The sequence below is a fragment of the Caretta caretta genome, chromosome 3 (assembly GCF_965140235.1).
Source record: "Caretta caretta isolate rCarCar2 chromosome 3, rCarCar1.hap1, whole genome shotgun sequence".
In the NCBI taxonomy this organism is placed as follows: Eukaryota; Metazoa; Chordata; order Testudines; family Cheloniidae; genus Caretta; species Caretta caretta.
In genome coordinates, this window is record NC_134208.1 from 141148517 (window position 1) to 141173989 (window position 25473).

Below are 25473 nucleotides of genomic sequence, written 5' to 3' on the forward strand. Positions count from 1 at the left end.
GAATAACCGTTCAGGATGATCAATACCCTGATCAATCCAAGCTGCCTCCCTTTGAAAAAAGGGCAGAGTTTTTCTTTCTGTGAGGAATTTGCTGTTCACTTTGTTGATAAAATTACTCTGATTTGGACAGAGATGTCTGCATCCCCGGGTATAGGGCAATGTCTTGAAGGAACAAACAAAACAGTTTCTTTCATTGAATTTTGACCATTGACACTCAAAGTTCTGGAAGTGTTTAAAACACTTTGAGTCACTATCTGTGATGGGGCCATGTCCCTCTTGGCTGGTAAAGGCTAACAGAGAGATAATTTGCCTGTTGGTGGTTTAAAAAAAAAAATCTGTCAGATTCTTTGGCTGAATGTTTGGTGTCCTCAAAGAGACACTGGTAAGGCCTCTATTCAACAAATAACGACATAAACTTTGCCAGTTACACAGTCTCCCTCCTTCTGTTTGAGTGGTCAAACAGGTATGCTATCTGCAGTCTTCAGATTTCCTTGATCTCAGTCAGTCTCATTTTAAAACAGGTTATGAGATAGACACCAGTGGGGGCTCTGATCACAGATTTCTTCCTATCTATGGATGAAGACAATGCACCTCATGCTGATTTTGTTAAGATGACTGGTACCTTCAACACTGCTGGGCATGAGGTAGTATTGAGCTTTCTGTGGTTCCTACCAGCAGTGGATAGAACTGTTCTGAAGTGGTTTTGCTAATTTTTATATACAAGGACTCTCACTGTGATTTAGGGCAAGCATTCATCCAATTCTAGGGCACTCTCATGCAGAGTTCTACACAGTTCTACTGTCTACCTTCTTGTTAAGATAAACTTGAAAACCAACCTGTGATCATGTGCAACTATGGAGAGACTTCATGAGCACCAATGAAGTTGCAACATGGTATCGATCATGGCCTTCTGTCTAAAAAGATTAGGGTCCACAAAAGGAAAAAGTCAGGTACTTCATCCCTCATCTCCTGGGTGAAGCCAGAATTTAGCAGCCAGGAGTATATCCCTTTAATTGTAATTGCAGATGCAACAGATTGCCATAACAACACTGCCGACTTAGCCTCAAGGGAATGCCCTGTTAAGTCCAGACCTTTCTAAACCAGAGCCTTGAATATTTGTTAGTCACTGGCAACATATCAGTCACAGACATCTTATCCTATAGATGTAATCCTATTCAGCCACCACAGCTTAATAATTAGTTATGCAAATAGCCAAAACAGCTGAAAAGTACAATTTCCTGCCCAAATGGTCCAGTCTCCTGGACATCCTATCAGAAAATGCAGAATGAAAGGTCTTGTCAGCTCTTTGGTCTTTAACAAGTGAAACCATCAAGGAGCCTACCTGCTTTTCAAAGTTGCAGGGTCTATGCTATGCAGTATGTTATCTCACAGAGGTAAATTCTTGAAGTATGTGTTTTACACCTAATTGCCTTTTGTAAGCAACTGATGGTCTGTGGAAAACTGATAACATTCTTGTGACCCAAAGACCTCTTGATACCAACTGGCAGAGGGCACAGGTGTACATAAGGATACAGGGTGTCCTGGGTTCACCACAAATGTCAAGCAAGGTCTCTAAAGAAAGCCTGTGGCACTCTGCATCATAATCACTGTGAGAGGTATGTAACCACAATATCCGAGGCGTTATATACACATGCTGAAAATTATATTCTCTAGGCCTTGTAGTTGAAAAGACAGGTCACTCAAAAGCAGCGTGCCTTGAGACAAAATTCTACAAACAGGAGATGAGAGACACTTATCTCCCTGGTCTAGACCACTGTATATTGTGTGTCTTCCAATAGAAGTCTATCGGCATACTAAGTCAAATGCTAATGAAGAGCTTGCTTGCTGAGACCTCATAAGGAAATTAAAAGGAAGAGGTGAACAGCAGACAGGGAGGACAGCCCTGTTTTCAGGTGAAGATCAAAGTTCTGGTCTGCAATATCTGGGAGTGCAAAGAGATGCTCTGGTATCCTTCAGTCTGTAAAGACAGGCTGCCAGCAGGTTAGATCTCATAAAAGGGAGATCTCAGCCATCTTGGTTGAAAATGTTGGGAAAAGGACTTAGGGTAAGCTATCTTGTATGAGACCAGGAATGTCCTTGGGAGTAAAATTTAAGCTTTAGAAAGAGTATTATAATTTTGTTTTCTATGTAACAATTTGTTTCCAATATTCTCTCTATCATTTGAATCTCTGGTCTTTCATAATATATTTATAGTGAAAACAAGAATAAGTGTATCTAAGTACTGTGCATTAAGTGGAGTGGTGATCCTGAGTTAAAATTAATAAGCTGGTATGTACTATTCCTTTGGTAGTAGCAAATCTGAAAGTTCTGTATGTGTTCAGTGGAACAGGGGCTGGGCTCTCAAGAGGGATGCTCAGAGGACTTGGGGGTTGGTGTGTGCCTACCATTAACCAGTACAAAGTGAGCAGGGCCTCTTGAAACCTGGAAGGTAGGGCTTGTGCTGCCAGAGGCTAGTAGAGTCAAGGAGTTGATCCACAGCAAGCACAGACAAGACTTCCTCACACTAAGGGCACATGGTTGCGAGGTGCCTCACAATCTGGGGTACCCCTGGAAAGAATCAGAGCTCTGTTTTAGCCATGCCAGAATGTGGAAAGAAAGAACATTTTTTTCTTTTGTTCTTTCCTCAGAAACATAAAAAGGTCTGTATTCTTAATCCTACTACACATTTTTCACACAGTAGGATCCTACTACACATTTTTCAATTGAAGTTAATCCTTCTTCTGTGATACCATAATCATCATCTGGTGAAGATTAAGCAGTGAAAGCAAGCCTGGTTTCCCTGCAAATGTACCTAGGAATGAAAAATTAGCAATATTCTATATACCTAAATTGGGGAATACTGCAGAAACTAGTAATGTTTCTTAAAACAGAAGAAAATTTTAGGTGTGACCACTATACATGTAATAAAGAAAGGATTATTTCAATTATTCTATTGTAGATGATACTGGACTTTTATTATATTTCAGATGATTTAGCTATATTTATAAACACACAACATTTCATAAATTTGAAAATATGATTATTGGTAGATAAAAGTTTCCCAACAGAAATAATACAGTAATAGTAACAATAATCCAACATATTGTCCATTCTTCAAAACAGTTTTGATCACCCAAATAATATACACTGCAATTAAATGAAAGATAAAACAGTTTATATTGTACAGAAAAAAGTATTCTAAATCATACCTCAGGAGCTAGGTATTCTGGTGTACCACAGAATGTTTTCATAGTAGCTGCATCTGTGATTCCTTCTTTGCAAAGTCCAAAATCTGTAATTTTTATGTGGCCATCTTTATCCAACATTAGATTTTCTAACTGCATATTAGAAAAAGCACACACAGTTAGTCCTTAAGTATTCCTTAACAGGCTAATATACTACATGTCAACGAAAAAAACATAACTAAGCTATATCTGCTAGGTAACAAATTGCACTATAGTTTACTACGGTGCCATCAAGAGAGTGACTGTAGGCTCTATCAATAGACACCACAAGAGTTTGCTCAATATACTTCTTTCCCACAGAACAAAAGCAAAAAACACTTTCTAAAAATTTCCAAGACTCGCATAATTTCCGGAGGACCTATTGCAATCATCAGAGAATTGTTTGTTTGGCAAAATTTTATAGCTTTCCTCTATCTGTGCGTTACCTGCAGCTCAGGATCATGGAAATGACCTTCAATTGCTACATTTTACTTACATTCTATTTTCAAATATTTAAGGAACCAGAATGAAACCTGGTACAATTCTTACTGGGAATTATCCCAGAAAAATGACTAACACTAGTTCTCCAAAAGCTTCTTCTGTGTGCATAGAATTTGTTTGGACATTAAAAATAATTCAACATATATATACTGCAAACAGCAAAACATTGTTCTGAACTACTTTTCTGAATAGGAAACCTTAAACTTTCTCAGTAGAAAATGTGTTTATGAAAATGCTGATTCAACACTTGTGAACTACCTGACTTCACATCAAATAATGAATCTCTAGCATTCTCCAAGGAGATAGTAATCAGGGCCCCATGTATTCTGTGATTCCACAACTACAGAAGAATGGTGCATTAGAATTTTAGCTTTCTTTTTTAATAATGTTTCTAGTCCTTGTGGTCTAATGTGTAGCATTTTAACTAAACACAACCTTCCCCTCCCCCCCACACACACACTAACTCTGCTTTTCTCAAAACTGTAACTTTATAATTACTTTGAGTTTGTCCCAATAGTCTTTGCAAAAACAAAAATTTGATTACTTGTGTTGTTGTTTTTTTTACCTTGAGATCACGGTACACAATCTTCCCAGAATGCAGATAGTCCAAAGCAGAGACAATTTCTGCACCATAGAAGCGTGTGCGGTCCTCAGAGAACACCCGCTCTCTCGACAAATGGAAAAACAGCTGCAGGGTAAACAGCAGGGACAGGATTGTAATAATTACTGATTTAGTGGGGGAAATTAACACAAACATAAAACACCTCTCATCACCATATTGTGATGATAGATAGTGTACTCTCAGTGGACACTCAGCACTCTTAGACAGCAGCTGGCTTATCTTTTCCAGGTTTCCAAGGGGGGAAGGCGAGCTGTTAAATCAGCATTTTAATCAATATACCAATCTTGTTTAAGGCATTCTGCTTGCTACCCATTTAACCTTCCGTTACCAGAGGAAAGAAGTATGCAACAGCATCATCCTGTACTTTTCCCTCTACCTCCTCCTCCCAAATTTTATTTTTAGCTGTTGAGACATATCATTTAGACACCTGAACACAGATATTACTGTAAGATTTTTCTTCCTGTTAATTGCCTGACTTACCTCTGAACTGAGAAAATGTCTAGTCCTTAGCTGGATAGTCACCAAACAAGTGAAGTATGACATTATGCAACCACAACATATTACAGTATTTTACAAACCATAAAACAACTATCTGGTATTTTTGTAAAACCAAACCTATATATTTGTGGTATAATTTTGGTACACAAACTATACATTTACTCGATTTGATACTCTTCTTCTGTCCCCCTTTCAGCACTTCATAATTAAAATTTTACTCTGTAGACATTTCTTAAACTGAAAGTATTTAGTGAAAAAAATTAGTCATTAAATGATGCACATTATAAAACACAAAGAAAAAGCATAGCATGAATCTGAAGTTCTGTAGCTGAATAAGCCTCTTACGAACTAGTACAAAATAATAAAATAAATCCAACTCCCCCTCATCCCCAAAAGAAAAAACTTATAGCAGAGTTAAACTGCAGAATATGACTATTCATTCCATTCACTAGATATACCCCTTTTCTACTTTAGAGATGTGGACAGATTCTTTAAACACAACCAATCTTCAAAATCCATTAGTTTCCATCTACAGACTAGTTTGCTATTCTATATAAAACAGCTCATGTGACTTGGTATACATGGGCACCCTCTTTTCTCCCCACAAATTATATTAAAAATACTAACAAGGAATAATGAATAGCAGTCCTAAAAATATGGAAACCTTCGCTGTTTGCAAACCATGTACTGGACAAGAAAATCTACAGTAAAACTATATAGTGTTTTCATGCAGTGCTAAAAGAGAAGAAATAATTCCAAAACATAGGTTAAACATAAAAGAAATGCATAATAATAGATTTAACTTACATATTACCAAAAGGTAGCTAAACAAAGTTTGAAATACTAAACATTAATACAGCGTTGGATATGAAAATTAAATTACTTTTTAAATGTTTTTTGCAGTTATTTCAAGCTTGTAGACACTTCAAAATATAAATTATACATTAAGCATCAATACAAATATTTTGGTCAACAACTTCCCTGCAATTATATTTTAACATCATTTTTATTTTTTAGTTGCAATCTGAAAAAACATATATATTAAGACAGTATAGCAGTCTATATTTGTTGGTCCAGGTACCTCATGCAAAATTTAGATAACAGAGTTAGATACAATTTTGGATCACAAGCATTATCTCATTTTCTGTGTAACCTCCACCATTCTGTAAAAAAATTATATATTTTTTCATGAACACTGAAACTTTGTTTCCTAAGTATCTAATATGCTCCTGCTGCTTATTTCCTGCCTCACATAGCAATGTCCTTCTATGACAGCACAATTACTGGCAGTAGGGAAAATATTAGAAACTGATAATACTGGCATATCAGATACGGAATAAACAAAGAATTTATGAGCTAAGGAACAGAGACTGTTTTCATACAATGTCCCTAATATTCTAAAACAAGGGAGGAAAAACAAAATAAAATTTATACAGTATTAGAATAGTTTCTAAACAGAATTGTTTATCAAAGGTTTCCATGCAGTGTTCACCAAATGCATGGTAAAACTGAAATTTTCTCAAATAATGTTAAAATATAAAAGCGAGATACACATAAGTATTATGTCTTAGTCATGCTCTTCTTGTTTCACAGAAATGGAAACCAAGAATCATTCATCTTAAAAAAAAATTAAATGCTCAAAGTAATATAAAATAACGTGATTTTATTTATTTTGCTTTATAAAGCTAGTAACTAGACATTTTTCAAATTTAACAAATATATACTCCATAAAAACTATGTAGCCTTCTCCTCTGACATCTGGAAGAATCGTGAAAGAGAAGGAGATGTCTGGTTGCCCCCATATGAATGACTGTATGCAAGAGAGAGTTACAAATTTTCCATCTTCAGACTGTCCCAGTAGCTTAGCAGTAAAACTCCTCAGAACATTCTGGAACCTCAGGGGTTCAGCAATGTCAGAGCAGATAAAGCACTGAAAATAGAAAAGGTACGGATTTGAGCCAGCAGGAGTTGATAATCTACCTTGACAAAGCTTTTGATTATTTAGAGTTTGGTTTGGTTTTTTTCAAGTCCCTTATTGTAATTCTCATTCAAAATATCACATCCAAGATAGCAAGGCCAAATTAATACGGCTAGAAACTACTTGCAATAGGCCCATGGTTGCCACAGAAGACATGAGATCCCGAGTGAAGCTAATTCCAATATCAGGTCTGACAAGAGCTCAGTGCACTCAGGTAGCAGTTCTAACAACTATTAGCCTAATCTGTACCAAAAGGTCCCATATTCACTTTATCCAAGGACGCACAAGGTAGACACATTAAGTGAATCCATCTTTAAGAATCTCCTTCACCTGAGATTATATAGAAAAAGACCAGTGATACCTTCTCTCTGGTACTTTCTAGATTCACAAAGGATCAAATATCCAACCAGACACAGTTGAGTCAATAAAGGATCACTCAGACAGGCTTCAGAAATACATGCAAGGTCTGACATCCTCCTTCATGATTAAATCAGGTCTTATTAGCTATCAACTACACTTTAAGCAATAGAAGCTTGTAGTTAAAATCACTGTTTGCCATTGACCCACACCCCTAAAAGAAGGCCTCAGAAAAAGTTAAGTGGCCAGCAGGTCTGGTAACAAGTGTCAACCACTTGGTCTACCAGTAAAAAAAAAAAAGAATTGTCCCCCTACCTAGTGTCATTATTTATTTGTACAACTGTAGCGCCTAGGAACCCCAGACATAAACCAGGACCCCACTGTGACAGGTGCTGAACAAAAAACAAAAACACAGTCCCTGCCCCAAAGAGTTTACAATCTACGTATAAGACAAGAAACAATAGATGGATACAAAACAGATGGGGGACTAAAAAGGAACAATGAGACTATATTGTTCAGCAAGGTAAGCAGTGGTCTCAGCACACCAGCGGCCTAACTACTGTCAAGTTTGCCTTTCTTACCCCTCGCTAATCAATTCAGGAATACAAGATTTTCATCTAAATAATGTTAAAATTCAGGCTTACATCTCCTTTTTCCTTCCAAAAGCACAGTTAATTGTATAATAATTTATAATATAAATAAGATACAAGAGAAACAATCAATCTTTTGGAAATAAGTACCTTAAACTAGACACTTATTCAGTAACTGACTTGCAGATTTTCTTGAAAATCCTTTAAAATGACTGTGTTATAACCTAATGGAAATAGATCAATTCATCTGACCAAAAAAGTAGGGCAGGCCTTCTAGCCAAGTACTTGTCCCCATATTCTTCTTTCTTCCATAAGGCTAGATGGGTAGATAATTCAAAATGAATAATTTGCCTAACTTCACATCTTCCTCTTTGTGATTGTCTGTGAGGGAACGGTGATTTTTATCAGATTGATTTATTAATCTCTGAATGACTTCTGCAGATAGTTCTTGGTTTGTACCTTGTCCCTAAGCACTCTGTTACAAATATTCAAAATATGGACGATTTTGATCATTTACATAATCTTGGAAACAAATGTATGTTTCTGTGCCCAGAAGAGATGAACATAGCTAAGAACTGAATTTCCACTGCAAATATGTTAATGTGCTGCAAACATTCTGCAAATACATTTAAAATTGAAAATGTAGGTAACATTCCTATAGTAAACTCATTTACTAGAATGACAAAAATGTAAAGCCAACATGTATATATATATATATATCACATACACACACACACCCTCTACAAGAACAGTCAAATTTTTATTAAAAAATTTGAGAAAATAGTCAAAGAAAAAATATGCTGCGTCCATCCAGCTCTTGGTGGCACTTTAAATTTGGCAAATGAAGATCATGACATTCTTAAATATTGTCAAAAATACATCCATATGCTGTGATCTGAGATGACTTACTACAATGAAATATTATCTTCATTCATTGCTTCTCCATATGTTGTGAAAAGTTTAAGTTGTATTTTGAATACAGCTAAAAAGTTTCACAGTATATTTAATACAAGTCTCAATTTCTATCATTATCATAAAATTAAAATACAACAGAACAAGTATTCTGAAGATGGCTAATCAAGCAATGAGAAACAATAACCTGTGTAACAGTGCTGATTATTATATCCTCAAGTGCACAGGGAGACACAAAGCGAGGCATTTGGAGGGAGCATTAATAAGTATTTCTGCACACTCTGAACGGTATTAGTGGAAATATGAAATTTAAATTAATTGGGCCTGATACGCAGGTCCACTCTAGCAGTGGAAAGCAATAGATAACTAGATGAGCCTACCTAAAGGGAATCTCCAGATGGCAAAAAGCCAGTATAGAGGTTCACCCTCTTCCCTGCCCCAGTATAAGGGAAGATCCCAGAAGAAGGGGAGTGGGACAAGGATGTTCCTATTTTGGGCTGCAAGAATGGTCCCCAAGGTATAACTTAGATCACCTTTGAGGCTGTTCTAAATTATGCCTGGAACTGGACCAGCCATCGTAAAGCCAACTTTGTCCTCTATCCTGCTAGGAGTGCTCAGCATCTCTGTACCTAGCCAAGGATCTAGCCAATTTACTTTTAATTTTTAAATTAAAATATTCTTAAACTATGTATATTACAGATCATAATTAATTTTGAAAATCATGTGATCAACTAACCCACTAGATATAAATGCACAGTTCAGAACATCATTTCAAGTAGGTAGCCTCACCACAGTACTACACAAAAACAGAAATAAGCCACACTTGAAATAAATAAAAATCCTTCATTATAATTTTTAAGGCGTTTTACATCCACTTTTCTTTCAATGATTTCTAGGAAGGTTTTCTTTCTATTCCCCCTTTCCAAATTTCCCTAGGCTACCCACCTAGTTTTTATTGTCTGCATCACCTTTGAGTTCCCACACCTGCACCTCAGCCTAGCACCCCTACATCTTACAGCAGGAGTGGGCAAACTTACATCGGGGCTGCAAAACTGTACGGAGGGCCAGGCAGGGAAGGCTGTGTCTCCCCAAACAGCCTAGCCCCTTGTCCCCTGACTGCCCCCCTCAGAACCTCTGACCCATCCTAGCCCCCTGCTCCTTGTCCCCTGACCACCCCCTCCCAGGACCGCCCGCTCCTAACCGCCCCCCCGGACCCTGCGCCTTATCCAACCCCTCCACCTCCCTGCTCCCTGTCCCCGGATTCCCCCGACCCCTATCCACACCCCAGCCCCTGACAGGCCCCCCGGGACTCCCACACCTATCCAACCTCTCCCCATATTCCCTGTCCCCTGACTGCCCCCCCGGGATCCTCTGGCCCTTATCCAACCGCTTCCTGCTCCCTGTCCCCTGACTGCCCCGACCCCTACCCACACCCCTGCCCCTAACCACCCCCCTGGACCCCACGCCCTTTCCAACCCCCCATGCTCCCTTTCCCCTGACTGCCCTGCCCCCTATTCACACCCCCGCCCCCCTGACAGACCCCCCCAGGACTCCCATGCCTATCCAACTGCCCCCTGCTCCCCATCCCCTGACTGCCCCCTGGGACCTCCTGCCCCTTATCCAAGCCCCCCAACCCCGCCCCCCCCCCCACTCCCTGCCCCCTTACCATGCCACTCAGAGCGGCAGGACTGGCTTATTGGAAAGACTGGGAGGTGGACGGGCGCAAGTCACACTGCCGGTGCAGCAGAGTAACTACAGGAGAGGGGGGACAGCAGGAGAGGGCTGGGGGCTAGCCTCCCTGGCCGGGAGCTCAAGGGCCAGGCAGGACGGGCCTGTGGGCCGTAGTTTGCCCACCTCTGTCTTACAGCATGGCATCTGAATGTGTGTTGTTGATAGAGCAGGCCTGCTCCTCTCCAATTACAGAAATTCTAATAAGCACCAGAAAAGAATGAACAAGGCAAACCTACCTGGAAAAATGGACAAGGTTTTCCCACTGGTGTCATCAAAAATCAATGGTACCAAAACATTCTTTGATCCCTCATGTACTCACCTACTTACTTAAACTAGGAGATCTAGGAGTAGATAACGTTTTGGGTTGGGATACTGATAGATTCAGCAGACCTCTGAATCAAAATTGTCTGGACCACATTGGAACTATGAGGATTAGCTTGGCCGAGTCCTATTTGAGTTTGCAGAGCACTCTGAGAATCAGAAGAGTTAGGGAATAAACATATAACAGGTCTCTTGATCATGTTATCAGGAACATGTTGACTGTGGATGCTGGGCTCATTCTACCTCTCGAGCAAAATCTTGGACATTTCTTGTTATAGTGAGTGATTAAGAGGTCCATCTTCAGATTTCCCCAGTCCATGAAGATGTCCTCCGGTATCTTGTCTTTAATCTCCCACTTATAATTTGTGAGGAAGTGTCTGCTGGGGTTGTCCACGAAAGTGTTACGCTGTCTAGGTAAGTGTACTGCCACCAGGGATAGCCAATGTTTCATGCACCAATTCCTGGCAGAATGGGAGAGATCTGGCTCCATCCTCTTTGTTGATATAAAACTTGGTGGTCATGTTGTCAGACATGATTTGCAGTAACTGCCCTTCTATTAGGGCAGGCCTTCCCTACAGCTCTGAGCTATAAGAAACTGATGTGTATTCTCTTCTCCCTTGGGGACCATAGACCCTGTATCTTTAATCTGTCCAAGTGGGTATCCAATCCTAACAAGGATGTGTCGGTGTTCATGGTATTGGATGACAGCGACACCCAGAAGGGGACACCTCTGCAGGCATTCATTGGGTTTTTTCCCCACCATATTGGTGAAGACAGAACCCAGCGTGGGATAACACAAGGCATACCCAGGTGATGTTTGGAGGATGTATAAACCAGCTTGAACCAAAAAAGCACGCAGTGGAAGTGAAGTCTGGCATGCAGTGTAACAAAAATGTAAAAGGCGACGTGTCCAAGAAGTGTGGAGATATAACCTTACATTGGTATATGGGTTTCCCTCGCATTGGAGAATTAGGGTAGACAGGTTCTTGACTCTGTCCTGAGGTAGATAGGTCCTGGATGTGGAGGAGTCTAGGAGTGGACCAATGAATTCAATCCTCCGACCCTGAGTTAATGTTGATTTCTATTTGTTGACTTTTAGGGCTAAAATCTGAAAGACTACGGTGCGGAAGGCTTCAGAGGCCTGCTGAGATTTCCCCCATATGAGCCAATTGTCCAGGTAAGGATACATGTTGATGATGCATCTTCTCAGAAAAGTTGCCACGACTGATAGCAACTTTGTAAATACAGTTGGTATCATGAAGAGTGCAAAGGACAACACTCAATACTGATAGTGGTCCTGGCCCGCTGTAAACCTTAAGTACTTCTTGTGAGGCATAATGATGGCGATGTGAAAGGATACATCCCAAAAGGTCGAGAGAAGCAAACCAGTCTCCGGAGTCCAGAGTCAGGATCATTGATGTGACGGTGACCACCCTGAACTTCAACTTGTGAATGTGTTGAGGATTCAAGGATGGATTCCTTTTTCTTTAGAATAAGGAAATAGTTGCTGTAAAATCCTTTCCCCCTGCATTGCGTAGTCTATCACTCCGAGAGAGAGGAGCATGAGGATCTCTTGATGTAAAAGATTCTCTTAAGAAGGGTCCATGAAAAGGGATGGGGAAGAGGAGTTGGGTGTAGTAACCATTGAAATCTGGTGGAGTGCCCATGTGTTAGTGTCTCCATGGCCCTTTGGTTTGTAGTGATAAGGGACCAAAGGTGCCTGGAGTGAGCTAAATGATTTCTGAAGGGAAGGACTGAAACGTCAGGAGTCACACACGAGACATGTCTCGACCATCACATCAAATCGAGTATTTCTAGGACTCTGAGGCTTGGTAGGTGTGAGAGGAAGCAGTGGGTGGTTTCCTCCTGTGGAAGCACTGATGTTTCCTGGGTGGCCCCAATGTCCTTTGGTGATAGAAGGATGGCACAGTTGTCTCTGTGAAGTATAAGGCTGTTTGATATATCTTCTCTTAGGAGCTGGTGTGTACACTCTGATGGAAAGTGAGGTGGCTTGTGAGTCCTTCAACATATGGAGTGCCCCATCCATCTCGGAACTGAATAATCCAGCCCCTTCAAAGGACAGATCCTCCACTTTTGTTTGGACTTCTCTGGGGAACCTCAGTCCCAGAAGCCAAGATGCCTGTCACATAATGACTGCCATTGCCATAGATGTGGCAGCCTATTCACCACATCACGTGCTGTTTGCAGACTTGTCCTGGATACTAGCTGGCCCTCATTGACTAGCAATATAAATTCCGCAGGACTTTCATTTGGCAGGTTACTACAAAGGGAAACAGCCTCTAACATATGTGGAACTCATACCTGGCCAATATGGCCTGGTAATTGGACACATGGAACTGTAGGCTTGCCAAGGAGTAAAGCTTTTCAAACACATAAATCAGTCTCTCTGGCTCTTTCTCCTTTGGTGTGGGCCGGAATTGTTTTACCATTTCATTTGCCACTGTAACTACAAGGGAGGATGGCAGAAGATGTATGTAAAAGAATTCCACACCTTAGGAGGCACATGGTATTTACAATATGCCCTACAAAAGATAGGGGCTGCTGAAACAGACATCTGCCACAGAGTATTGGCAGGGTCCATAATAGCCTTGTTGACAGGGAGAGGGCTATTTTTACCATTTTGAGGCCTAGAGTATGTTCACTAACTTGTGTGTCTGCTCCTGTACCTCGTCAATAGGGATTTGGCGGGCCCCAGTCACCCTTTGTAATAGGTCTTGGAAACCCTTGCAATCATCCAACTCTGGGGTCATTTGTGGCATTACAGCATCATCGGGGACAGGGAGGATGGAGTTGCCCAGACTGGGAGGTTGCTCTCTAGGCCTATTCTTTCATTTCTTCCTCCACTACCTGCGACTGGAGCAGAGCCAGGAGGGGTGGTTGGGAGGTCTGTAGAGCCAATATTGTGTGTGAAATAACCTTCTGGCAGTGCTGTTTGTTGCCTCTGGCTAAAGTTGCTCTGAGCACACCAGGATCCCCAGCAGGACCATGGGGCATTGGCAGATAACAGCCTGGAGACCAGGGGGTAGGGAACCATGAGTCATGGTTTTGAGGCTTCCTGTAGCTCTCTTGTGAAGAGTGCTGGACTCTCTATATAACATTGAGTAAAGATACTATTGGTATGGATCGTCCTCACTCTCCAACTCTAAAAGATGCTGAGCTCCAGGGGCCAAGTTGTGTACCTTGATGTGTTAGGGACTGACAGTGCCATACCTGTGCATAGAGTGAGTGCCCCAGCATTGCTAAAGTTGACACCAAGGAAGACTGCAATTTCAGATGTATCTGCGGCTCTATGGTGCTGTAAGATGAGGTAGTATGAACAGATGGGCTGAACCAAATTTTCTTGGGGTGACATGACAATGTCTCCCATGGTCAAGGAGGGAACCTTAGTGTGCAGCCCTGGTTGACTTGGCTCCAGTGCCAGGAGGATTGGCACTGGGGCCATAGAGACAGATGGCACCAGGGTTAGGCAGAGGTCTTTCCCAAAGGAGTGGATTTGGTGCCAGGCACTTCGGTGCTATTCGGTTGGAATTGGCATGAGAGTGAAATTCAGTGGGAACCATTCTAAGCCAAGCAGTATTAGAGGATTTTTGGTGCCACAGGGAGGTATTCCTCTAAAAGGAAGCCTAGGTAAGTGACCTACCTATGGGGCTCCTGGTCCTTTGCAGTCTATCAGAGGAGGATGCCGTCTTTATAATTGTGGTCTGAGCTGCCACCACCAGGGCTCTTTAAGGCAGAGATCCTACACTTGCTCTATTGGGCTCCAAAGTTCCCTTTATGGGTGGGAGGGGTTGGGTCCTAACAAGCCCAGTTGAGAAGTGGGTCTCATAGACTCAGTCATCAGGAAGACTTGAATGCAAACCTCTCTCTCTCTCTGTCCTTCCTGGCACAAGAACTGAAGGACTTACAAACTGCATATTTGCTGGGAAAGTGTGAATCTCTAGCATGAGGAGCAGTGCTTGAATCCAGGAGAACCAGATGACACCCATACCAGTAACAAGTAAAAATTTAAGACACTAACGATTACAACAGTCAGATAACTATGTCTATATATATATTGACTAACTAAACTATAAAACCATTAAAGCTAAGAACTAATATAGAAAGGCTGGCAATCTCTCAGACAGTCAGGGCTCCGTCTCCAACCTTTTAGGCAGAGACACTGAATGGCTGTGCGGTGGGGCGGCTGCCCCACACAGGCAGAAGAAGGGTTAAAGCAGCCTTGGGAATGCTGTGCGGAACCCAGCCAATTAGGATAGGGCTTATTGAGGCAGCCAATAGGGAGAAGGCTTAGTACAGAAGCCAATCAAGGCCAGGCTGGCCCATATAAAAAGGGCTGCTGAGCAAAATAGGAGCAGTCTCTCCCTAGAGGCCAATGGAGGAGGACTGACTGCCTTGTAGGAGGGCTGAGAGAGAGAGCTCCACGGACACAGCAGGGCTGGGCAGAGTCAGGGGAGGAAGAGGGAGCCCCAGCCTGCCGGCTGCCAGACCAAGGCCTTGATTCCAGGGCAGAGAAGGTGCTTGAGCTGCAGGGAAGTGGCCCACGGAAACAGGTGGTGAAGCAGGAGGAGGAGCAATATGTGGCTGCCAGCTATGGGGTCCCTGGGCTGGGACCCGAATTAGCGGACAGACCTGGGTCCCCCTTCCATCCCTCCCACTTGCCACCGAGGGGAGCGGCCAGTGCATTGACTGCAGTTTGCCACTGAGGCAAGTGGCTAGCCCAGAGACTGCAGTTTGCCACCAAAGCAAGTGGCTGGACTGAGGGCTGTCGGGTCCCCCAGAAGCGGGGAGAGAATCGGAGGGCTGTGTCCAGAAGAGGATGCCGCAGCCTGGGGAGCAACGTGGGTCCTAGAAGTGTAGGCAAGAGTGACAAAATGAATGCTAATTCCCAGGATAGCCAGCAAGAGGCACAGCGGTGGTGAGTCCTGCCCCGTTACATGCAGCCAGTGCGCTTCACCTTTATATGCCCTCAGCACAGCTCAAAAGGGCTGAGGGGCGCATATGCACCATCAGTACAACGTGCATATGACTAATCACTGAAAAAAGAATGTGGAATTATTTGATATTTTAATTTTTATGCTCTCTCAAGCTATATTCTGCACCTCAGGAAATAAGTAATGTTTGTTTCAGATTGTAAGCAATCTGAGGCAGGGATTGTCATTTGCAACATGTAGAGATGGTTGAAAATGGGATAAAACCAGGAGCTTAAAAATAAAAGAAGCAACCGTATATAGTTGTTTTTTTCCCCTGGTTAAGGTGTAATTCCTCTCAAGTCTTGCCTAGAAACATTAATATCACCTGCTCTGATAAGGAAGAACCAAGTGGTTTGCTGTATCTGCTGAATCAAAATAAGAGCTATGAGAAAAGAGAAAAAATGCAAAATATGACAAATACTGTAAGGTTTAATGTTGAGAAAACCATCTGGTTAGTTTTAAAATCTGATTTTACTGAGTTATAAATACATAGGTAACAACCAATTAATGTCTTATATTGAAGTTTAAATCTGAAAATATACTGAAACTATAAAAAATGAGAAAATAGGCATATTCAGAATATTCTCCAGAAGAAGTTACATTTTTGCATTGCTGCAAATTTCTGAGCTTTACTGCCAAATAATAAAAATTAGAGATAGGAAGCATCTATTAAATTATACAGCATATTCCCCTGCCAGGGGGATTGTTCCTGCAGTGGAGTTTATAACATTTTGGGCAGTAGATGATCACTAAGCGCATTCTGCTATACAAGACAATGTATGTAATATGTTGTGATACTAATTTATTGCATCAAACTGCAGCCACACTAACTGCTGGTGCCTTTTGGTGGCAGGTGCCCAGTGCATGTGATTGTTCAATAGGGGGGTTTGGTTTCCTGATAAACTGGAATTGGGAGTTGTGATAAATGAAGGGCGGTGTAGCTCCATTTAATAGATACCCAGCTAGCCAGTTAGCTGTAAAATCCCTCTGAATAGGTGTTCTTTACTTGTTTTACCTGTAAAGGGTTAAAAAGTTCCCCAGGTAAAGAAAAAAAAAGTGGGCACCTGACCAAAAGAGCCAGTGGAAAGGCTAGAACTTTTTTAAATGGGGAAAGAAACTTTTTTTTGTGTCTGTTCTTCAGAGAAGCAGGAACAGAGCATCAATGCTATAAGCAGAAATGCTATGTAAAGTTTGAACCAGGTATGAAAAATTAACATCCATACCTAGAAGGAATCATTTAGATAGGGAACATTTAGATAAATGCGATCATGTTTATTCTTTATTTTGGCTTGTGGATCCCCTCTATGCTAGCCCCAGATGCTTTTGTTTGCTTGTAACCTTTAAGCCAGGGATCGGCAACCTTTGGCACACGGCACGCCAGGGTACGCTCCTTGGCGGGCTGGGCCGGTTTGTTTATCTCCCACATCCGCAAGTTTGGCCGATCGTAGCTCTCACCGGCTGCGGTTTGCTGATCCAGGCCAATGGGGGCTGCGGGAAGCGGCACAGGCCGAGGGATGTGCTGGCCGCTGCTTCCCGCAGCCCCCATTGGCCTGGAGCAGCAAACCGCAGCCAGTGGGAGCTGCGATCGGCCAAACTTGCGGACACGGCAAATAAACAAACCAGCCCACCCCACTAGGGGGCTTACCCTGGCAGGCCATGTGCCAAAGGTTTGCCGATCCCTGCTTTAAGTTGAATGCCCAAGAAAGCTATTTTGGGTGTTTAATTTTTGGAATTGCTCTTTTAAAATCTAGCAACAGCCTAAGTTCCAGATGTATTTTCTTTTTTTGTTTTAATAAAATAAAATTTTTAAGAGGGATTTGGACTTTTGTGTCCTAAGAGGTTTGTACATATGCTGTTTGATTAGCTGGTGGCCACAGCTAATTTCCTTTGTTTTCTTTCTCAGCTCTTCCCTGGAGGGGGGGCTGAAAGGGCTTGAGGGTACTCCATAAGGACAAATTCCCAAGTGTTCCTTCCTGGGTCCAAGGGTTTGGGGTTTTTTTTTGCATTTGGGTGGTGGCAGTGTTTTCCAAGCCAAGGTCAGAGAGAAGAGACTGGAGTGACAAGTATTAATTTTTAGAATCCTTGAGGGCCCCTACCTTCTGCACTTGGAGTGACAGAGTGGGGATTCAGCCTTGACAGGAGTGGATTAAGCACCTCCTAAAGAAGGTGAGGAGCAGGGCTGGGGCTCTGAATGACCGGTACAATGAGGGGGGTGGGGGGGACCTTTCCCGCCACTTTAACCCTCGTACCATGTGATGGTGTTTGGGTCACAGCAACAGTACTGGGCCTAGCTATAATGGGAGTGGGGTTGCCAGCAGGCAGCTCTCCACCAGGTAGAAGCAGGGACGGATTTACATCTCATGAGCCCCTAGGCACAGCATCTTTAGTGCCCCCCTGCCTATAGCCGACCTTCATGTTTTCTGTAAATATGAAACTTTTAACCCACTTAACTTTTAGGCACCCCTTGGCACATGCCTCCTGTGCCTAACTGAAAATCTGGCCCTGGGTGGAATGGATTTCAAAGGAAGGATGCTTTGCACTGGACAAGTTTTTTCCAGATCTATTTCCAGGTTTGATACTTATTAAAGTTGCAGCCTAGTTAAACCACAGTTAAACCAACTTGCATGTCTTCCTTATGTTTCTGGAACAAATGCTATCTCTAACACCTTTATATAATATGTACACTATTTTTTAACTTCTGTTAAAAAAGTTATATATGTAATCAAAACCAGGAAGACTGAAGGATTCCTCATCTGGTATCTAACCCTCTGATCTAAACCTCTGAATTACTCCCTCTGGCACCGCTACACCATATTCTTGAGCCTCCCTTACACTTTAAGTCCTTGGTCATTAGGACAAATTCCTAATCCAAATGCAAACTCCTAGTGTTCAGGTATGATTATGGAGTTATGACAGCTACTAATTTGGCAAATATGCACCATAGGAGAATATTCTTAAAGTGAGAGAGGAGGGAGAACAGTCAACATGGACCTGTCCAGCATTCAAGCAGAATATGAGGATATATTTCAAGGAGATGGGCAAGCTGCAGAAACTGACACCCATGGGCTGCACATAAGGCTACAAAAATGCAGAGTTCCATTAGCTCCAGTGAAGCCCCTGAAGGAACCAGCAAATCTGCAAAGAGGCCTCATTACACTCACTGAAACCAGCAGAGAGTGGATCAGAATTCCATAAGCGCTGAGAAAACCTTCAGGTAAATAGAGAATCTGCATTGACCCAAAACCACTGAACAGAGCACTGAGAAGTCACTACCCATTACCAATGACTGAGGACACACTATTCAATTTATCCACGGCAAAAGTGATATCAAAAATGGTTTCTGGCAGGTGGAGATAGGAACTGAAGGGTATGAATGCCTCTGGGCATCTATCTGGCCCCAGAGGTGTTCCGTGTAAACTGAACCAGGCCTCATCCGACAGACTCCCAGGCATAAAGACTGCAGCTGATGACTTTCTTATTGTAAGAGAAGGATATGTCTATAACAAGGTAATCCACACCCATGATACCAAGATGCAGCAACTCATAAACTACTGCCATGAGTGGAATACTGGGTTGAATCCATACAAGCTGAAGATAAGGAGAACTGAGGTCCCTTGTGTCAGACATCTGTTGACCTCTGAGGGACTCCAGCCAGTCTCCAAGAAAATGACAAGCATTAAGGAAATGCCCTGGCCAAAGGAAGTTTAGGGAGTCCAGCAGTTTATATTAATGGCCAACTGTCTACACAGATTCAATGCACACCAATAAGAAGTCTGTGAGCCCTTGAGACAGTTAACACACAATTATGCAGTGTGGGAATAGCGAGAGACTCAAGAAGCAGCATTTGAAAGAGTAAAGAAAATCATAAGCCAGGCATCAGTCCTGAAGTACTACTGCCCTGCAGAGCAGCTAGAGCTTCAGTCTCAGATGTCTCAGAAGAAGACCTAAGAGCAACAAAGTCAGAAGCCCACAGAATTTGCTATTAGAGCCCTGACAGACACAGAGCGTATGCACAGATAGGAAAGGATCCATGGGCTGTGGTATGTGGAATGGAACAACTCCAACAGTTCATCTTTGGGCGCAGCATAGTTGTGCACCCTGATCAGAAGCTATGAGAAAATATCATGAAGTCATTGCTGAGAGCACCCAAGTGACAACAACACATTATAGACTCCAGCATGCTGATGTACACATAAGGTATTGTACAAGAAAGTCACTACTGGCAGCAGATATATTGAGTGAGGCATACCTTCCAGAGCACAACACTGATGGCTTTGTGGAACAGGAGATAGAATCTATCAATACATTACAGTACATTCACACTTCGGATGGGGGGCTCCAGGCAAACAAACAAAACACTGAATAGAGTGGGGTGCTACAGGCACAAACAGTTCATATTGCAAGGCTGGCCAGATGCCAAGGAGCAAGTACCTGCAGGTGAGGGTTGAGCTGTGTGTGCAAGACTCAAAAAAAAAATTTTTTAAAGGAAACTGAGTAGTAATCCCAGCAGATTTAAGAGAAAACATCATGAGATGGATACATGCTTCACACCTGAAAAAGGAGGCATAGTTAAGATGAGCTAGTCAGGAATTAACGCCCAATTCGGAGCAGAGCATACACAGAACAGTGTAAGATGTACAACAAATAAAGTAATCAAGAGAAGGTGACTACAGCCTCATGAAATCCCATCTGAACCCTGGAAAAAAGTTAATTCCTGTTATTAAAAGTTACATGGTCAAAGCAGGTTACTACTCCAATTTCTGGGAGGTGAACTACCTGGAAAAAAAACTCAGGCCAGAAGTGTCATCGGGAAATTAACGGTTCATTTTGCAAGATATGACAAACCTGACCTACTATGCTCAGCCCTGGTCTACACTAGGACTTTAGGTCGAATTTAGCAGCGTTAAATCGATGTAAACCTGCACCGGTCCACACAATGAAGCCCTTTATTTCGACTTAAAGGGCTCTTAAAATCGATTTCCTTACTCCACCCCTGACAAGTGGATTAGCGCTTAAATTGACGTTGCCGGCTCGAATTTGGGGTACTGTGGACACAATTCGATGGTATTGGCCTCCAGGAGCTATCCCAGAGTGCTCCATTATGACCGCTCTGGACAGCACTCTCAACTCAGATGCACTGGCCAGGTAGACAGGAAAAGAACCGCGAACTTTTGAGTCTCATTTCCTGTTTGGCCAGCGTGGCAAGCTGCAGGTGACCATGCAGAGCTCATCAGCACAGGTGACCATGATGGAGTCCCAGAATCGCAAAAGAGCTCCAGCATGGACCGAACGGGAGGTACGGGATCTGATCGCTGTTTGAGGAGAGGAATCCGTGCTATCAGAACTCCGTTCCAGTTTTCGAAATGCCAAAACCTTTGTCAAAATCTCCCACGGCATGAAGGACAGAGGCCATAACAGGGACCCAAAGCAGTGCCGCGTGAAACTGAAGGAGCTGAGGCAAGCCTACCAGAAAACCAGAGAGGCAAACAGCCGCTCTGGGTCAGAGCCCCAAACATGCCGCTTCTATGATGAGCTGCATGCCATTTTAGGGGGTTCAGCCACCACTACCCCGGCCGTGTTGTTTGACTCCTTCAATGGAGATGGAGGCAATACGGAAGCAGGTTTTGGGGATGAAGAAGATGAGGTTGTAGATAGGTCACAGCAAGCAAGCGGAGAAACCGGTTTTCCCGACAGCCAGAAACTGTTTCTCACCCTAGACCTGGAGCCAGTACCCCCCGAACCCACCCAAGGCTGCCTCCTGGACCCAGCAGGCGGAGAAGGGACCTCTGGTGAGTGTACCTTTTAAAATACTATACATGGTTTAAAAGCAAGCATGTGAAAGGATTACTTTGCCCTGGCATTTGCGGTTCTCCTAGATGTAGTCCTAAAGCCTTTGCAAAAGGTTTCTGGGGAGGGCAGCCTTATTGCGTCCTTCATGGTAGGACACTTTACCACTCCAGGCCAGTAACACGTACTCGAGAATCATTGTAGAACAAAGCATTGCAGTGTATGTTTGCTGGCATTCAAACAACATCCGTTCTTTATCTCTCTGTGTTATCCTCAGGAGAGTGAGATCTAATTCATGGTCACCTGGTTGAAATAGAGTGCTTTTCTTCAGGGGACACTCAGAGGAGCCCATTCCTGCTGGGCTGTTTGCCTGTGGCTAAACAGAAATGTTCCCCGCTGTTAGCCACAGGGAGGGGGGAAGGTTGAGGGGGTAGTCACGCGGTGGGAGGAGGCAAAATGCGACCTTGTAACGAAAGCACATGTGCTATGTATGTAATGTTAACAGCAAGGTTTACCCTGAAAGAGTGTAGCCACTGTTTTATAAAATGTGTCTTTTTAAATACCGCTGTCCCTTTTTTTTTCTCCACCAGCTGCATGTGTTTCAATGATCACAGGATCTTCTCCTTCCCAGAGGCTAGTGAAGCTTAGAAAGAAAAAAAAACGCACTCGCGATGAAATGTTCTCCGAGCTCATGCTGTCCTCCCACACTGACAGAGCACAGACGAACGCGTGGAGGCAAATAATGTCAGAGTGCAGGAAAGCACAAAATGACCGGGAGGAGAGGTGGCGGGCTGAAGAGAGTAAGTGGCGGGCTGAAGAGAGTAAGTGGCGGGCTGAAGACAGGGCTGAAGCTCAAATGTGGCGGCAGCATGATGAGAGGAGGCAGGATTCAATGCTGAGGCTGCTGCAGGACCAAACCAGTATGCTCCAGTGTATGGTTGAGCTGCAGCAAAGGCAGCTGGAGCACAGACTGCCACTGCAGCCCCTCTGTAACCAACCGCCCTCCTCCCCAAGTTCCATAGCCTCCACACCCAGACGCCCAAGAACGCGGTGGGGGGGCCTCCGGCCAACCAGCCACTCCACCACAGAGGATTGCCCCAAAAAAAGAAGGCTGTCATTCAATAAATTTTAAAGTTGTAAACTTTTAAAGTGCTGTGCTTAAAGTGCTGTGTGGCATTTTCCTTCCCTCCTCCACCACCCCTCCTGGGCTACCTTGGCAGTCATCCCCCTATTTGTGTGATGAATGAATAAAGAATGCATGAATGTGAAGCAACAATGACTTTATTGCCTCTGCAAGCGGTGACTGAAGGGAGGAGGGGCGGGTGGTTAGCTTACAGGGAAGTAGAGTGAACCAAGGGGCGGGGGGTTTCATCAAGGAGAAACAAACAGAACTTTCACACCGTAGCCTGGCCAGTCATGAAACTGGTTTTCAAAGCTTCTCTGATGCGTACCGCGCCCTCCTGTGCTCTTCTAACCGCCCTGGTGTCTGGCTGCACGTAACCAGCAGCCAGGCGATTTGCCTCAACCTCCCACCCCGCCATAAACGTCTCCCCCTTACTCTCACAGATATTGTGGAGCACACAGCAAGCAGTAATAACAGTGGGAATATTGGTTTCGCTGAGGTCTAAGCGAGTCAGTAAACTGCGCCAGCGCGCCTTTAAACGTCCAAATGCACATTCTACCACCATTCTGCACTTGCTCAGCCTGTAGTTGAACAGCTCCTGACTACTGTCCAGGCTGCCTGTGTACGGCTTCATGAGCCATGGCATTAAGGGGTAGGCTGGGTCCCCAAGGATACATATAGGCATTTCAACATCCCCAACAGTTATTTTCTGGTCTGGGAATAAAGTCCCTTCCTGCAGCTTTTGAAACACACCAGAGTTCCTGAAGATGCGAGCGTCATGTACCTTTCCCGGCCATCCCACGTTGATGTTGGTGAAACGTCCCTTGTGATCCACCAGAGCTTGCAGCACTATCGAAAAGTACCCCTTGCGGTTTATGTACTCGGCGGCTTGGTGCTCCGGTGCCAAGATAGGGATATGGGTTCCGTCTATAGCCCCACCACAGTTAGGGAATCCCATTGCAGCAAAGCCATCCACTATGACCTGCACATTTCCCAGGGTCACTACCCTTGATATCAAGCAGATCTTTGATTGCATGGGCTACTTGCATCACAGCAGCCCCAACAGTAGATTTGCCCACTCCAAATTGATTCCCAACTGACCGGTAGCTGTCTGGCGTTGCAAGCTTCCACAGGGCTATCGCCACTCGCTTCTCACCTGTGAGGGCTGCTCTCATCTTGGTATTCATGCGCCTCAGGGCAGGGGAAAGCAAGTCACAAAGTTCCATGAAAGTGCCCTTACGCATGCGAAAGTTTCGCAGCCACTGGGAATCGTCCCAGACCTGCAACACTATGCGGTCCCACCAGTCTGTGCTTGTTTCCCGAGCCCAGAATCGGCGTTCCACAGCATGAACCTACCCCATTAGCACCATGATGCATGCACTGGCAGGGCCCATGCTTTCAGAGAAATCTGTGTCCATGTCCTGATCACTCACGTGACCGCGCTGACGTCGCCTCTTCGCCCGGTATCGCTTCGCCAGGTTCTGGTGCTGCATATACCGCTGGATAATGCGTGTGGTGTTTAATGTGCTCCTAATTGCCAAAGTGAGCTGAGCGGCCTCCATGCTTGCCTTGGTATGGCATCCGCACAGAAAAAAGGCGCGGAACGATTGTCTGCCGTTGCTCTGACGGAGGGAGGGGCGACTGACGACACGGCTTACAGGGTTGGCTTCAGGGAGCTAAAATCAACAAAGGGGGTGTCTTTACATCAAGGAGTATTTCAGGCAGGACTTCACGGAGGGTTCCAATAAGAAATGGTGCACCTAAGTTATCGTTCTTATTGGAACAAGGAGGTTAGCCTGGCCTCTGATTGATACATGGCTAGATTTACCTCGCTGCACCTTCTCTGTGAGTGACTGCAGTGTGACCTAGAAGAATGAGTCCCCTAGACAGGGGAGGAGGCAAATGAGTACAAAACAAATCTGGTCTATTTCTTGTTTTGACCCACTCCATCTATCTTTTACATCTTTGGCTGGCAGCAGATGGTGCAGAAGGACTGCATGCCATCCACATCTCATGGCTGCTCGGCAGAAGATGGTACAGTACGACTGCTAGCCATCCCCATCTCTTGCCTGCCTGGCAGAAGATGGTACAATACGACTACTAGCAATCCTCATCTCTTGCCTGCCTGGCAGAAGATGGTACAGTACGACTGCTAGCAGTCCGTATCGCCTGCCCGCTCACCATAAGACGGTTCAATAGGACTGACTGCAGGACTAAAGAGAATGACCTGCTCAAGTCACTCCAAATTTAGTCCCTGCGCCCATGTCTGCCCAGGCGCTCCCAGCCGACGTGGCCAGGAGCACCTCGGACACGACGAGGACGACTACCAGTCGTATTGCACCGTCTGCTGCCAGAAGGCAATGGGTTGCTGCTACTGTGTAGCAAAGCCGTACCGCGTCTGCCAGCACCCAGGAGACATAGGGTGACGGTTACCTGAGCGGGCTCCATGCTTGCCGTGGTATGGCGTCTGCACAGGTAACTCAGGAAAAAAGGCGCGAAATTATTGTCTGCCCTTGCTTTCACGGAGGGAGGGAGGGAACGGGGGCCTGACGATACGTACCCAGAACCACCCACGACAATGTTTTAGCCCCATCAGAGTGCTCCATTGTGACTGCTCTGGACAGCACTCTCAGATGCCCAGGGAATAGAGAGCCTCCCAGGGAATAGAGAGCCACCCAGGACAGAGACTGACAAGAGAACCAAGACTTTACTTCTCAGGAAGGACTGTCAGCTGCAGCCCAGCAAAGGAACAAAGGACAGTACACTAAAACAGTTAAGGGAATGCCAAGCTAAGTGGACATTCCACTACAACAAAAGAGCCAAGGACCTAAGGCCACT

At 44.0% G+C, this 25473-nt stretch overlaps 1 protein-coding gene across 12 annotated transcripts in view; it reads right to left on the minus strand.

The window, feature by feature from the left end:
• Positions 1-25473, minus strand: part of AKT3 (AKT serine/threonine kinase 3) — a 265359-nt gene that overhangs the window by 65278 nt on the left and 174608 nt on the right. For all 12 annotated transcript variants that reach the window (XM_048843724.2, XM_048843729.2, XM_048843725.2 and 9 more), the window contains 2 exons: positions 4291-4413; positions 3210-3338 (listed from right to left, as the gene is read on the minus strand). In XM_048843724.2, coding sequence (XP_048699681.1) covers positions 3210-3338; positions 4291-4413 — 252 coding nt within the window. The remainder of the gene's footprint in view (positions 1-3209; positions 3339-4290; positions 4414-25473) is intronic.